We start from the raw sequence: 14,834 nt of genomic DNA, 5'->3' as shown, positions 1-14,834 counted from the left end.
GAGGATGCCTGCCATAGATGCAGGCGAAACGTCAGGAGAGAATGCTTCTGGAATATAGCCATACATCCCGGAAAACTAACAGCAACCCAGTGATTCCGGCCATGAAAGCCTCCGATAACACATTATATCAATTCTAGTTTTCAAAGGAATAACTTCCTTCGTCCCAGCTATTTGATGCTAGTGAGAAGACACACTGCCAATCGGAACTCAAATGAAACACTGTCTGTATTTCTCCACAGGGTTCTCTGCCGTGGTCTCAAGTGTCACTCCGGACCCATCCGGTAGTTACACACACAGAAAGACTGTTGCGGCAAAGCCGGAACTCCGGGGCTGATGAGTGCGTTGGAACCCGGCGCTCTGAGAACGGGACACGCGAGACCGGAAGTGATTGAGCTGCACGCGGTCCTCTCCCAAGGAGAAGCGAGAAGGCGCGCTTGCCATGGGGAAGACCGGCAGAGTGAGGAAAAAAGGCTCTGGGGAGGGTCTTGGGGGAGATTTTGAAATGTGAGGCTCGTAGGAGGAACAGATCAGAAGGAGGGAACTAAGGGGAAGGCAAAGGAGGGCGATATTTTTGGGTCCTATATATTGAAGTAAGAGAAATGTGTCCTAGATGTGTATTAGGGTGCTTCAGTCATGAGAAAGTTCTTAGAATCCCAGAGCGGAGGGGTGTCTATACACTGTAGAATCAATGCAGTTTGACCCCACTTGCACTTCCCTAGCTCAATTCTATGGACCAGGCATAAGCAAACTTTGGCCCTCCAGGTGTTTTGGACTTCCAACTCTCACAGTTCCTAACGGCCGAGAGTCTGTTAGCAATTGTGGGAGTTGAAGTCCAAAACACCTGGAGGGCCAAGGTTTGCCCATAGACTCATAGTTGCTGTAATTTCCCAAGGCCTTTAGCCTTCTCTGCCAAACTACAGCTCCCACCATTTCATAGCATTGAACCAGGGAAATTCTAGTGGGATCAAACTGCATTAACTCTGCCATGTAGATGCATCCTAAGTGAGTTTGTGGAGTGGCAACAAAGTTAAGAATGAGCCTTTTCAGATCGGACTAGAGATCCCTGTGGCCCACATTTCCCATTTTTCCAGCATCGCAAGCAGCATATGGACAGTGCACTGGGCCCTTGGGTCCGCCAAGATCCGTGGATGCTCGTTCCATTATGTACAGTGGTTTAGTATAATGGTGTCCCTTGCATAAAATGATAAAATGATTTTATTGATATATTTATACCCCGCTTTATCTCCCCAAAGGGGACTCAAAATCACACTTTGCTCTTTGGATTTTTACCAATATGTTACTGTTCCATTATCTGGGTGGTGGCCTCTTGGAACACAAGGCAGAGAAAGATAGTCCATTGGGGGGAGTTGGAGTAAAACCATTTCCCCCTGATTTCCTGTTGTTCCCACCCACTCTGAAAACCACCCTTTTTATGATATGGAATGTGTGTGTGTGTGTGTGGGGGGGTAACCAGCAAAAACCAGGGGAAATGGTTTTCCTCCTTCAACTCCCCACCCCCCACCCCAAATGGACTAGTCATCTCTATGCAGCGCCCCCTAGTGGCCTCTGCCCGGATAATGAACAGTACCAAACTATTTTCAAGCTGTTGATAGTGGATTATATCTGTGGCGCAGGCTGGTGAGCTGCCAGCTGCAACAAATCACTATGACCAAGAGGTCATGAGTTCGAGGCCAGCTCAGAGCCTGCGTTTGTCTCTGTCTCTGTTCTATGTTAAGGCATTGAATGTTTGCCTTATATGTGTGCAATGTGATCCGCCCTGAGTCCCCTTCGGGGTGAGAAGGGTGGAATATAAATACTGTAAATAAATGAAATAAATAAGGAAATCTGGGTATACCCATTCCTAATATCCAAATATGGAAGCCCATTGTGTTCTTTCCCTCCTTCTGAGCCTCCTAAGGGGATCTCTCTGAACAGTATGGGAATCCTGGTTTTTGATTAGTTATGTGTTTGGTCTGATCCAGAAGGATTTTTTCTTCTTATGTAACTAACAGAGAGAGCAATTTCTGCCCATACATCTAAACTTCATATTATTGAAGTGTTGCTCATCCTTAAAGGGACTTGAGAATTTTATGTTGTGTCTAATGTGACTATGGCCCCATCCATACGGTCATATAATGCAGTTTGAAACTGCATTATATGGTTAGTGTATACTCGTATAACACTATTCAGTGCAGCTAAAGGGCATTATATGAGTACCCTGACCATATAACACAGCTTCTTATGAACTGTATTTTAACAGAAGAGACTAATATAACACAGTTCATATCATATTTTTTCTATTGCTATGAATAATCCTGAATTGTAAGTGCTCATGGTTTAGAGTAGAGTTTCTCAAACCGTGTTCCTCCTGATGTTTTTTGATTTCAGCTCCCACAGTTCCTAACAGCTGATAAAGCTTGCTAGGATTTCTGGGAGATGAAGACCAAAACACATGGAGAAGCGCAGTTTGAGAAACACTGATTTAGAGGGTCTTTTCCTTCCAAGAGTCAAATGATAATCTGTTAGACTTAATTTGAAAAGAAATTTCATTCCTGTGAATTCTCAGTATAGTTTCCTGTGTCAAATGATGTTTTAATTTCATTCAGTACCTCCTTTCTTTTGATGGTTTAATTTTCTTCCTCGCTTGATTTCAAGAAAGTGGTCCACAGATAATATAGAAAAACAACCTGCACTGTACCATCTGTTTTGAAATATTTAAGGGTTTTAGCTGATATTACCGCTTTTGTGGAATATCTCATAATTGTTTGCTTAAAATAGTTCTGATTTCAACTCTAAATAGCAAGGAAGGAGAGAGGGATTAAGGCTGTTGCCTTTGAAGTGTATTTCGAGTGTGGATAGCAGAATGATGTCAGTGAGTGGTTTTCTGTGTTATGTGCACCCCATGTGGCACAACTCATACAGTTCCTTCTCCGTCCAGACTAAAAATCAAAAGAAAGAGCGTGCAGCTGCCCAGCATCGAGCTCAGGAAGAATATGGCTCTGTACCCCACTCCTTTGTCTTTCACCGTGGGCAGGTGGGCAAGAACCTGCAGCAGCTTGTATTGGATGTTCGGAAGGTGATGCTGCCCTACACAGCTACCAGCCTAAAGGTAAAATTGTTGAGTATGGATGGTGGGGACACATGCATGGATGTCAAAAAGAGGCTGGACACCAATCTCTCGTAGATGCTCTAGCTAGAAATCCTGCATTGAGGAAGGAATTGGACCTGATGTCCCAAAGGGCTTCTTCCAACTTTGTGATTCTATGATTTTGGGATCTAACAGATTGAATGAAAATTGAAGCATTCATTCCTCAGTGATGTGAGCTCATTGCAAAGATGAGGACTTATTTGAGGTGTTTTCTCTTGGTCACCACATGGTGGTACATCAATAGCAATTTAAATGTTTTGTGACCTTTTCCAGTTTTTCTTCAAAGCAATAGATAGATATTATTCCTTTCCTTTTCCACATTTAGAAAAGTGATGTCGCCATCATTTCCTTTTTAAAATATGCAAAGTAACAATTTATTGTAGAGAAAATCTGACCAATTTTCTTGCTTTACTCAAAATACGACATACGACATTAATGATGGATGCGAAAGAGTTCTGTATCAACAGAGATATGCATTGGATGCCTCTTTGTTGGGAGGTGGGAAAACAAGATTGAGGTTGCAAGTGGCAGCGCTAAAGGGATACAGGATTATTTCCTGAAGGTGGAAGTGCAGATCAGATGTTGCTGATCTTTAAAGAAACATTTTTAAAAAGTAGCTTTAAGTTAAATATTTGTGTCTTCATTTATTGAACATAAATCTGATCATCCCTTGCTAATGAACTCCAGGCAGCTCATAAGCTAAATTCAAACAATATGCAAAATAAAACTTTAAAAGTTTTTTTTAAATTAAATAAGCAGTCCTCATAAGCACTAATTTTAAAACAGTTTAGAACACATTTAAAACATGGCAAAAAAGGTCGCACTACATTTAAAGATCTTTTTCCTGCAACCAGCTAACACGTCATGGCCTATCTAAATAAAAATGCTGTTTTTTGCAGATGGGAGGAGCACATTGTATTGGGATGAAATATTCCATATCCTAGGCTCTGTTTTCAAGGCATCCTGAACAAGGACTGCTATAATAACGCATTTCTCTTTTTTTTCAGGTGCGGAAGAAAAACTCTCTGAAAGATTTTGTGATGATAGCTGGACCTCTCGGAGTCACTCATTTCTTAGTGTTCACAAAAACTCCCTCCACTATTAATCTTGTAAGTGATTTGGTGAACATGTGCTCTAGATCTGTTCTTTTCAGCAAGCTCTGTGTTTTTATTTTGTTTTTTGACTGAGAAAGCTCTCCTTTCCTCCTTCCTTCATTCAGTTTCCTTTGGTCAGGATTCTGGGAATTGTAATATAAATGAGTGATGTTTCTTCACTCTACTTTGCGAAGCTTCACTGTCTTCTTCAGTCTGCTGATTTGATGCAAATGATGACAGTTTATTTTGCTGAGTACAACCAGTGATTCTCATTTCAAAGTAAACGCACTGATGCATCAGAAGAAAGACTGTCCAGGGCACTGGAAAGTTCTTGTGTAAACATTACTAAATTATCTGGCCATAGTAGAATCTGCTCTAGCATGAAGCTTATACTGAAACATTTTTTAGAATTAATACTTTATTACCTGTCTTTTTTTTTTTCTTAGAAACTCTGTCGTCTTCCTGGAGGACCAACCCTGACCTTCAGAGTCACTCAGGTACCAAAAGGGTGAGGCTTTCTGCAATGGGATAGGCTAGGTGGTACTAAATTTGCCTCTGAAATACCCAGCTAGAGTTTATTGAAAAATTCTGTTGGGCATAGGGAACACGGGACACTTCAAAAATGGGACTGCGGTTCCCACCAACCCTAGCCATCACAGTGAACATAGAGGAATGGTGAGAGTTACTCTCTAGCAGCCTCTACACCAGAAGCGTCTTGCAGTTTCTCAAGTCGCTCCTGACATGAAAAAACCCAGTGGTTCTCAACCTGTGGGTCTCCAGATGTTTTGGCCTTCAACTCCCGGAAATCTTAACAGCTGGTAAAGTGGCTGGTATTTCTGGGAGTTGTAGGCCAAAGCACCTGGGGACACAAAGGTTGAGAACCATTGCTCTACACCTTCCCTTTTCCTATTCCATACATTGCTAATTTGTTACTTGTCCTGCACCAGTGCAGGTTGTTCTCGCCTACATGTTTGATCTTGTGAACTTTGTACAAAGAAAAGTCAGCTCAAAGCAGCTTGTTTACATTTTCTTTTGCTTTGTTTTCTCTTATACATCCTGGCTTTGATGTAGCTGTCATGGTTTCTTACTCAAGCACCCTTTTGGGCTTTGATACTTTGAAAAACAAACAGCCAGCATGTTTCCAAGTACATGTTGCTGCCTTGAGCATTAGAAATATGTGGACATTCGATTTTAATACTGTTGAGAATTACAGGGAAATGAGTTACGTGCCCATTACTGTATGCTGCTATGTCTTTGACTTGTGGTATGTTCTTAGAAAAGAAAGTATACTTTCCCTACAGGCCTGTTGTGTTTTCAGGATTTATGAATCTCACTCCTTTCTTTTTCTCTTACACTTCAGTATTCACTCATCAAAGACGTCGTGTCATCTCTGAAGCGTCACCGGATGCATGAGCAACAGTTCACCCACCACCCTCTCCTGATCCTCAATAATTTTGGCATTCAGGGCATGCATATTAAGATCATGTCTACCATGTTCCAGAACATGTTCCCATCCATCAATGTCCACAGGGTGAGTGTGTCTTGAGGTTGGAAGAGGCCAACTTGGTAGTAGTACTCTGCTGAGATGGGCAAATGTCTTGTAAATCGCCTAGAGCATCGTGGATGGAGGGCGATTAATAAGTAATTAAATGATGATGATGATGATGAAATGTCTGGATTTGAGGAGCTGGGAATCTTAAAGCCCCCTTGTGCCTCCAACCCCAGAAGGAAAATGTTGTTGAACTCCAAAATGCAGTGCAGTTAGTTTTGCCTCAGGTTGTGTCCTCTGGGCTTTTTAGGTCTTTTCTCATCAGGAAGTAACTTGAAAGACACATCTAGGTCACATCCTATGAAGAAAAATGGTTTGAAGAGGGGCATTGATATGGTACATTTCCATCCACAACCCTGGAGATATATGGGGATATGGGCGTGCAAAAACAATTTTGGAATTTGAAGATCACAAAAATATCCCCAGGGGGTTGCATACCCCCAGGTTGCACTTTCTCCTCTTCTTCTTCTTCTTCTTCTTATTCTTCTTCTTATTATTATTATTATTTATATCCTTTCTTTACAAAAGATAAAGTGGCATACAGCAAAACAAAATAAAATAAATTTGCAATCTAAAACTATACAAACATTGAAATAGAATTAAATGTTAATTTTAGGGCTAGGATAGTTTTTCTCCAAATGTTGATATTTAGGGCAAATAGATTAAAACTTGATGTGTGCTTCATTCTTGTCTTTTGTAACATTTTCTTAACCAGTTCCTAGAACTGATGCTTTTGGAATTCCCTGTTGCCCGTTGTAGCCTGGGTTTCATCAAGTGTTCTCCAGTGTATTCTGGTCTTGGGGAGCTACATTGCTGTCTATATGTGTTGAGCTGATTATGAGGCTGTTGACTTTCTGTTGGCAGGGTGGAGTGATGAACCAATGCTGCTCCAGCAAATGTAGTATATTTTGTCGAGCACAGTTAATGTAACCCAGAGTTGGGAAATTGTCCAGCACTCTCAGTATTGTTGGACTGCAACTTATAACTGGTTGTGCTGACTAGGGCTGCTGGGACTGAAAGTACAACATCAGGAAAGCTACAGAATTCCCACCCCTGGTGTAATCCAATAGAAAATTAGATGCAAAGTCCTGACTTAATTTTTCAAGCTTTGGGCTTCTTTTGCCATCTCTTAGTAGTCTGGGACTTTGTTTACCTGCTGATTTGCCTGCTTTTGTGCATTGCTGACCTGATGCAAATGATGACTTGTGTGTTTTGCTGAGTTCAACCCATGATTCTCACTTCAAAGTAAACGCACTGATACATCAGAATTACATCCCTTGGAGGCACTACAAATATAATATACATAACGATGACTGATCTGCATGCAGTAGGGACTGTTATGAACCTTTGGGTCCAGAGCAAAGGTTCTGGAGGTTTTGACATTTGTGAGTTTGATTATTCATAGATTTTATTAAAAAATACTATCTCTAGGTCCTCAACTATGGTTGTAAGTCAACTTCTTCCAGTCATGCTGGAGCACTTGGAGATTTTCAGAGCGAACACCTCTCTAGAAATCTCTAGGTTCTCCAATACAATTCTGTGTTCAGCTTCCAACAGATGTTGACCATGGACTTGTACTAGAAATTCCTAGAGAGGTGTTCTTCCAGGTTAAAAAATAGCATTTTCTTTATTTGCATTTTTTAACTTTCATAGGGGCTTTTTGTCCCCAACGCTAGTGAATATGGAAGGCTCACTATACAGATGAGGGTACATGTGCCGTGTTCTGCTTTATGATGCCTGTGTTGCTGCACGCCCTTGAAACCAGTACTTCTATCTCTCTTTGGCAAGTGCAGTCCCTCTCACTTAGAAACACTATATATTTTTTTCTAAATCAGAGAGAACATTTTTAGGGATTTACATTCAGCAGGGTCTCCAATGCAGATTTCCCAAGACTTGCAGACAGAGGGGCTTGTACCATTTTTGTGTCTTAGTTCTCACCGTGTGTGTTGCATTCCTTCCCTGCTCTCCAGGTAAACCTTAATGCCATCAAACGTTGTGTGCTGATCAACTACAACTCGGACAACCAGACTCTTGAATTCCGTCACTAGTGAGTGCCTTCTGCCTTATGTTGTGACCTTCTTCAATGCCAATATGTAGAAACTTGGTCATGTGCATGTGTGGGAAGGATATTCTAGCTAAATCCACTTATTTAAATTGATTTCTGTTTGTACTTCATTACATTAATAATAATAGTAGTAGTAGTGTTTACTTATCTCTTATTGTGGATCAAGGTGAGGAAAAACAGATTAAAATGCAACAATAAATAGTGACAGGACTGTTAAAAACACAAAAAAATCCCCATTAGCTTAAAATAGCAGAACAGCAGTTAAAAAAAATCAATTCATAATTTCAAAACGATATGGATAGGCATGTGTATGTTTTTAACAAAAAATGCCTGCCACCTTCCACTGCAGAGGTGCATACTCTGGCAAGAAAGGCTTTGTATATGACTGTGTGCTGTGATTTCTGAAACTAAGTGTAATATAAAAAGGTAAAGGTTTCCCCTGACGTTAAGTCCAGTCGTGACCGACTCTGGGGGTTGGTGCTCATCTCCATTTCTAAGCCGAAGGGCCGGCGTTGTCCATAGACAACTTCAAGGTCATGTGGCCGGCATGACTGCATGGAGTGCCGTTACCTTCCCGCCGGAGAGGTACCTATTGATCTACTCACATTTGCATGTTTTCGAACTGCGTCCAGAGGAGGGCGACTAAAATGATTAAGGGACTGGAGAACAAGCCCTATGAGAAGCAGCTTAAAGAGCTGGGCATGTTTAGCCTGCAAAAGAGAAGGCTGAGAGGAGACATGATAGCCATGTACAAATACGTGAAGTCATAGGGAGGAGGGAGCAAGGTTATTTTCTGCTGCCCTGCAGACTAGGTCACAGAATAATGGCCTCAAACTACAGGAAAGGAGATTCCACCTGAACATCAGGAAGAACTTCCTCACTGTGAGAGCTGTTTGACAGTGGAACTCTCTCCCCCGGGCTGTGGTGGAGGCTCCTTCTTTGGAGGCTTTTAAGAAGAGGCTGGATGGCCATATGTCGGGGGTGCTTCGAACGCGATTTCCTGCTTCTTAGCGGGGGGTTGGACTAGATGGCCCATGAGGTCTCTTCCAGCACTACTATTCTATGATTCTATGCTAGGTTGGCAGGAGCTGGAGCTAACAGCCGGCGTTCACTCCACTCCCGGGATTTGAACCTGGCACCTTTTGGTCCGCAAGTTCAGCAGCTCAGCGCTTTAACACACTGTGCCACCATGTGCTATACCATGTGATTCTTTCAACAGTGGTATGAAGTTTTCAGAGCTTTGTGACTGGGTTGTAATTCAAACCTTATACATGTAAGGCATTGAATTTTGCCATTGATTATGTTGGGAACTGCTTTGAGTTGTTCTAGGGGTGAGAAAAGCTGTATATAAGTGTAATAAATAAATAAATAGTCCCATTAAGGCTCCTCTGACACCAGTGGTTTTCATATGAAATAACAAAAATAGGAAATTAGATGAATTGAATGCCCTTGATGAGAGTATAGTCTGCTGATGCCTCTAATGTTGCTCTGAAACGAATACTCTGATACATCCAAGCAAATTTGATGTAGGAATTGGCAGGGGAAGTGTGTATTCACGGGGCTTAATACCTTCTTTGGGTCCAGGTGGCCCAAATGGAAAAAAAAGTTTGCCTAGTCACCTCCCTTTTTAGTTCCCTCATATAGCCTTGAAACATGTTATATAAGATTCATCCATCCCTAACCGGATTGTTAGGATACTTGGCTAATGATCCCTGTCCTCTCGATTATGGCTGGTTTGTAATTGTTATATATTGTCTATTTTAATTGTATAGTTGTATCTGTTTTCATATTGTCTCTCAATTGCTGACTATGTAATGTATGTTGTTATTTTGATTGGAAACCTCCCTGAGTCCCCTCGGGGAGATAGGGCAGTATATAAATAAATAAATTATTATTATTATTATTATTATTATTATTATTATTATTATTATTATTATTATTATAGGGTCCTTCAAGGGAGAAGCCAGGATATAAAATATTGTACAAAGTCTCATCTCCTGTTGTCTCAGTTTGATCATTACTTTTAGATTGTTTTGTGATGATAATAATATAAATCTTAAGAGTCCCTTCTCAAGTGCCAGAGGTCCTTGGTATCCACTGATTTTTTGACCCCATCCTCCTGGATGCCTGGATCTGTGGATGCTAAATCCCATTATATAAAATGGTATAGTAAAATTCTATCCCTTATATAAAATCAAGATGTGTTTTTTGGATGGGTGTAGTATTTTCAAACCCTTGATGACTGCATCCATCCATCAAAGAAGTGGCATTGAATCCATTCATGACCTAATGACTGAATGCAAAGCATCTGCTTTCCCACAGAGTTGCATCCTCTTCTGCTTTATTCCTGACACACAACGACAAAGCCTTTTCTGTCTACTTGACATGTGACCATTCTACCCATACATCTTTACGCTTTTTGTGTTTTGCAGCAGTCTGAAAGTGGTGCCAGTGGGGATGAGTAAAGGGCTGAAGAAGCTCCTGCAGGAGAAATTTCCCAACCTGAACCGCTTGCAGGACATCAGTGAACTCTTGGCCAGGTGTGTAATAGGGAGAGTGTTCCTCCCACTCTGGTTTATATTTATTGCTGTTGTTGTATGCCTTCAAGTAATTTCTGACCTAAGACAACCCTATCACACGGTTTTCTTGACAAGATTTGTTTAGAAGAGATTTGCCATCGCCTTCCTCTGAGGCTGGAAATGTGTATTTTGCCCAAGCTCACCCAGTAGGTTTTCTGTCTACATATTCTTTCTGTTCCCACTCAGTTGGCATCCTGTTGGTGACGTCCCAGTTTGTACCATTGTAAGTCACTTTTTTGTCATCAGTAGAGGCCAGAATGCTCTTCCCTTTATGTAAAGATCATTTCCCCTCAGTGGGGATGAGACCTAGTTCTGTCACAGTGGAACTTTGCACCTTGTCTTTTGACATAGAATTTCTACCCCATTTTCTCTCCTGTCTCTTTGTTTCTTTTTGTATGTTCTCAAACCTGTGGAGATTGTGAGCTGGCTGGCAAGACCTGTGTCTTCTTTACTTTTGCACACCTCATTTATGTGCTGGTGAGCTTAACAGAAATAATGCTAAGAATTTGTATCATTTTCTTGCATTCCCTGCCCTACAGGGATATCAATCTCTCGGAGAGTGAAGCTGAACAAGATGGCAGTCACAACATCACGGAACTGCCTCAAGCCTATGCTGGACGTGGGAACATGAAGGCTCAGCAGAGTGCAGTCCGCCTTACTGAGGTCAGCCAGGAAATCCTATGCTCTTCAAATAAGAGTGCTGGATTTACTTTGGGACTGACTAAACAGGACAGAAGAAGGAGGTCTTTGAAGCTGCACTAATCTTTAAGATGGGATGCTCTGATGATGTGAAATGGTGATGGCTCTTGATCTACCCCTAGTTCAAGGACTACTGTTTGGGGTCTCTGTCCTCATGGGTTTCTGTCTGTCTCTTCCTATCCAGATTGGTCCTCGAATGGTACTGCAGCTCATCAAGGTAGAGGAAGGGATGAGCCAGGGCAGTGTCCTCTATCATAGCTTCAGTGAGTACCATTACACTTCTGTGTACATTTTGTGTATAGGCTGCTTGCAGAACCCTACTTTGCTGGGCAGACGTGCCCTCTCCTTTGGAGTCAGGGTCGAACAGCCAGAAAGAAAAATGTGTCTGAATCCATTTAGGGAACTTTTCCCCCAATTAATTTCTCCCATGTACGGTAGGACCTTTGTGCATCAATTTGCTCTTGATAAGGCAGGACATCAACCTGGGTGGTGTTTTCATTGGATAATTTTCCACTTTAACCCTTCCCCAGGCAGCCCTCCACCCAGCTTGCATAAACTGGTTTTCTCAAACATAACTTGTAGATGTAGAATTGGTAGGCATAGCTGTGTTAGTCTGGAATATCAGTATGCAGAGGGGTCTTGTAGTACCTTAGAGGCTATCTTGGAAAATGAAGTTGGTAGAAAAGCTTTCATAGACTAACTCTACTTCCTCATTCCTTGCATTTGAGGAAGTAGTCTTTGTCTGTGAAAGCTTACACTACCAACTTCACTCTCTCATGTCCTGAGATGCTACTAAATCATTTTCCATAAACCCTAAGTGTGTTGGACTCCAGTTACCTTCTCACACAGTGTGGCTATTGGACTCACTGGCTGAGGTCTTTCTGTCGGCTCTGGGAAATTGATGCTTCTGTTTGATGTTTTGTTTTAATGCTGATACAATTTATTTAGTTTGATGTTTTGTTTTTATGTTGATACACTTTATTTGATAGGTTATGTCTTATTTTTAGATGTTAAGTTATTACCTGTTTTTATATGAGTTGAGTTACTGTTTTTTGCTATTATGTGTGTATTTGTCTTTTTCAGGCATTAAATGTTTGCCTTTTTGTGATTGGAATCTGCCCTGAGTCCCTTCGGGGAGATAGGGCAGAATACAAATAAAAGTTTTTGTTTATTATTATTATGGCAGTTGTAGTCCAACGCATCCACAAATCATTGAGTTGAAAAAAAATAGTGTAAATAATGCTGAGCTAGATTAACTAGATTATCTGACAGCTTTCTATGTCTTGGATTGCAGTTTGAAAATTTGAAGATTCCTGAGTTTAGAATTATTTGGCATAGAAATGCTAATGGTAGTTATGGGAAACCAATCTGTCTGTGTGCCCGATGGTGCTTGAGAGCTTGCATAAATAAATGGTCCACTTGGGTCATTTTCTTTCCTGCCATAAGCAATGGTCTGCTTTATTTCTTGTCCCTGTATCCCAGTTCACAAGACTGAGGAAGAAATCCAAGAAACCCTGGCCAGGAAAGAAAAAAAACTACAGCTCAAGGCTGAGCGACGGCAAAAGCAGGAGACAGACGTGGCACATAAGCAGGAGCAGAAGGAGGCTCACAGGTGGGTGAGCGGAGAGTCAAAATCAGTGGCCACAAAAGTCCCAGCATTCCCTCCTCTAGCAGCAGCGTCACTTGGGAGTAATTTGTGGTACTTTGCATAGGAGCTACAGAATGGTGGGGCTTGGTCTAGTCATTTGTCACTGTGTTTGTGATTGGGGGCCCTAGGAAGAAGAGCCTGGAAGGAATAAAGAGGAAGAAGAAGCAAGCTGTGGGTGGTGACAGCGATGCAGAGGATCCTGGGATGCAGGAAGGTCAGAATGCTGAGGAATCATCAGATGATGACATGGAATATTACCGACAGGAAGTGGGAGAAGAACCTGATGAAGGTTGGTATTCCCTTAATCTGGGGAAAAGATACTGGATGCAGTTGATGAAAAATCTTTGCACTCCTGACTCTGAGCTGTGATTTTTGCAAAGTAAACGCTCTGATGCATCCCCCTGGGGAAGAAGGAGGGTCTGGCACCTGCCTGTATTATCTCCCAACTGAGTATGGATTCAATATCACAATTACAGCATGAACCTGATATCCATGGGAGGAGGATAAGCTCCTCAATATACCATAGAAACAGGAGACCGCATATTGTGAACCCTAATGAAACAATTTACCATTGAACTACCCTAGAACAGAGGTGTCCAACTTGTGGCCCTCTAGATGATTGGGCCTCCAACTCCCAGAAGCCCTAGTCAGCTTTCTCAATGACAAGGAATTCTGGGAGTTGAAGTCCAAAACACCTGGAGGGCCACAGGTTTGACACTTCTGTCCTAGAGGACCTAGGACAGGGGTCTGCAAAAAGCAGAGGGCCAGTTCACACTCCCTCAGAGTGTTGAAGGGCCAGACTATAGTTTGAAAAAAAAGAATGAATTCCTATACATTTCTTATTTGTAGTGCAAAAAAACATGAAAGAGCAATACAATGTTTAAAATTAAGAACAATTTTAATCTACATAAACTTACCAGTATTTCAGTGGAAAATGTGGGCCTGCTTTTGGCTGATGAGATAGATAAGTTAATTACAATTGTTGTTGTGTGCCTCCAAGTCATTTCAGACTTAGGTAAATGGCCTTGGAAGGCTGCATCTAGCCTGTGGGCATTAGTTTGGGAACCCCTGATCTGTGAAATTCCTTGGGGATTATCTTCTCTAGCAATTTGCGAGATCCATGAGGTTGGCTCTGTGGTACCTTGCAGAGGAAGCATACCATGAAATAATCTGAAAGACAAAGAAAATTCATAGAGAGGGAACATTTTCTTTAGTGCAGATAGGTGAAACTGCAGGTCCTGGTTCCTCAGGTACAGTGGTTGTATTATATGCTGTGTTGTGATTGTCTTCTCAGCGGTGGCCTTGTGTGGGACTTGGTCTCTTGGAATCTGTACCAAGGCTGGTAGGACATTCCTTACTGTGCTTCCCTCTCTCCAGATCTGTTCCCACAGAGTGCTAAAAGGAAACAGGCCAGCCAGTCTACCCCATTCAGAAAAAGACGCAAATACTCCCTCTCTGAAGGTGGCAAAACCCTAACCCCTTCAGGAACTACCTCCAAGTTGAAGCAGAGGAAGAAGACCCCATGGTCTGGACAGCAGCGACAGCAGCAAAAGCAGCAAGACAAGCGGCACAAGGGAGCCCCAATCCAGCGACAGAGGGACACAAGGGGGCAGCATGGAGGGTCACAGAGTTCCAAGCACAAAGGGCAGCATAAAAGTAAACGGCAGCCAAAGGGCTCCTCAAGGCCTTTGGGAGGTCGGTGGCAGGGCAAGGCAGGACTCGGAAGGAAGGTGGTGCAGAAGGGGAAAGGAGGCTTCCGGAAGCCGAGAGGTTCAGGGAAGAAAAGACAAACATCATAACCTGGCTCTCTTTCACTTGGCTCTTATTACATGCTAGCTGTTAGGACAATACAGGCACTCTAGAATATATAGCTGTCTTCCTTGGTAATATGGATCAGACAGTGTAGAATAACGTGGCTAATCCAATTTATGGAAACTTAATTACATTTGTATATATTACATATATTTACTTTTTTTAATGATAAACTAGTATTTTATGCTGTACTGCGGCCTTTTTTGTTGATGGTTATATTCATAGCCGTGTATAAATATG

The 14,834-nt window shown here is 41.9% G+C and overlaps 1 protein-coding gene across 1 annotated transcript; it reads left to right on the top strand.

The window, feature by feature from the left end:
* Positions 1–321: 321 nt before the first annotated feature.
* On the top strand, positions 322–14,785 carry ppan (peter pan homolog). Its single transcript, XM_008119754.3, has 12 exons — positions 322–457; positions 2,939–3,109; positions 4,156–4,257; positions 4,689–4,739; positions 5,603–5,773; positions 7,762–7,838; positions 10,289–10,396; positions 10,975–11,098; positions 11,319–11,397; positions 12,617–12,746; positions 12,911–13,071; positions 14,160–14,785. Exons 1-12 carry the CDS (start codon positions 440–442, stop codon positions 14,579–14,581), a joined length of 1,614 nt encoding a protein of 537 aa, XP_008117961.1. The 5' UTR covers positions 322–439; the 3' UTR covers positions 14,582–14,785.
* Positions 14,786–14,834: the final 49 nt, after the last annotated feature.

The sequence above is a fragment of the Anolis carolinensis genome, chromosome 2 (assembly GCF_035594765.1).
Source record: "Anolis carolinensis isolate JA03-04 chromosome 2, rAnoCar3.1.pri, whole genome shotgun sequence".
In the NCBI taxonomy this organism is placed as follows: Eukaryota; Metazoa; Chordata; class Lepidosauria; order Squamata; family Dactyloidae; genus Anolis; species Anolis carolinensis.
Note: the sequence above shows the minus strand (reverse complement) of the source record. Positions and strands in the feature narration are given on the sequence as shown.

Coding starts and splice junctions, on each gene's coding strand:
- ppan (XM_008119754.3), top strand. Junction 11,099..11,318: donor GTGCAGTCCGCCTTACTGAG/GTCAGCCAGGAA, acceptor CTTCCTATCCAG/ATTGGTCCTCGAATGGTACT. Junction 11,398..12,616: donor TGTCCTCTATCATAGCTTCA/GTGAGTACCATT, acceptor CCTGTATCCCAG/TTCACAAGACTGAGGAAGAA.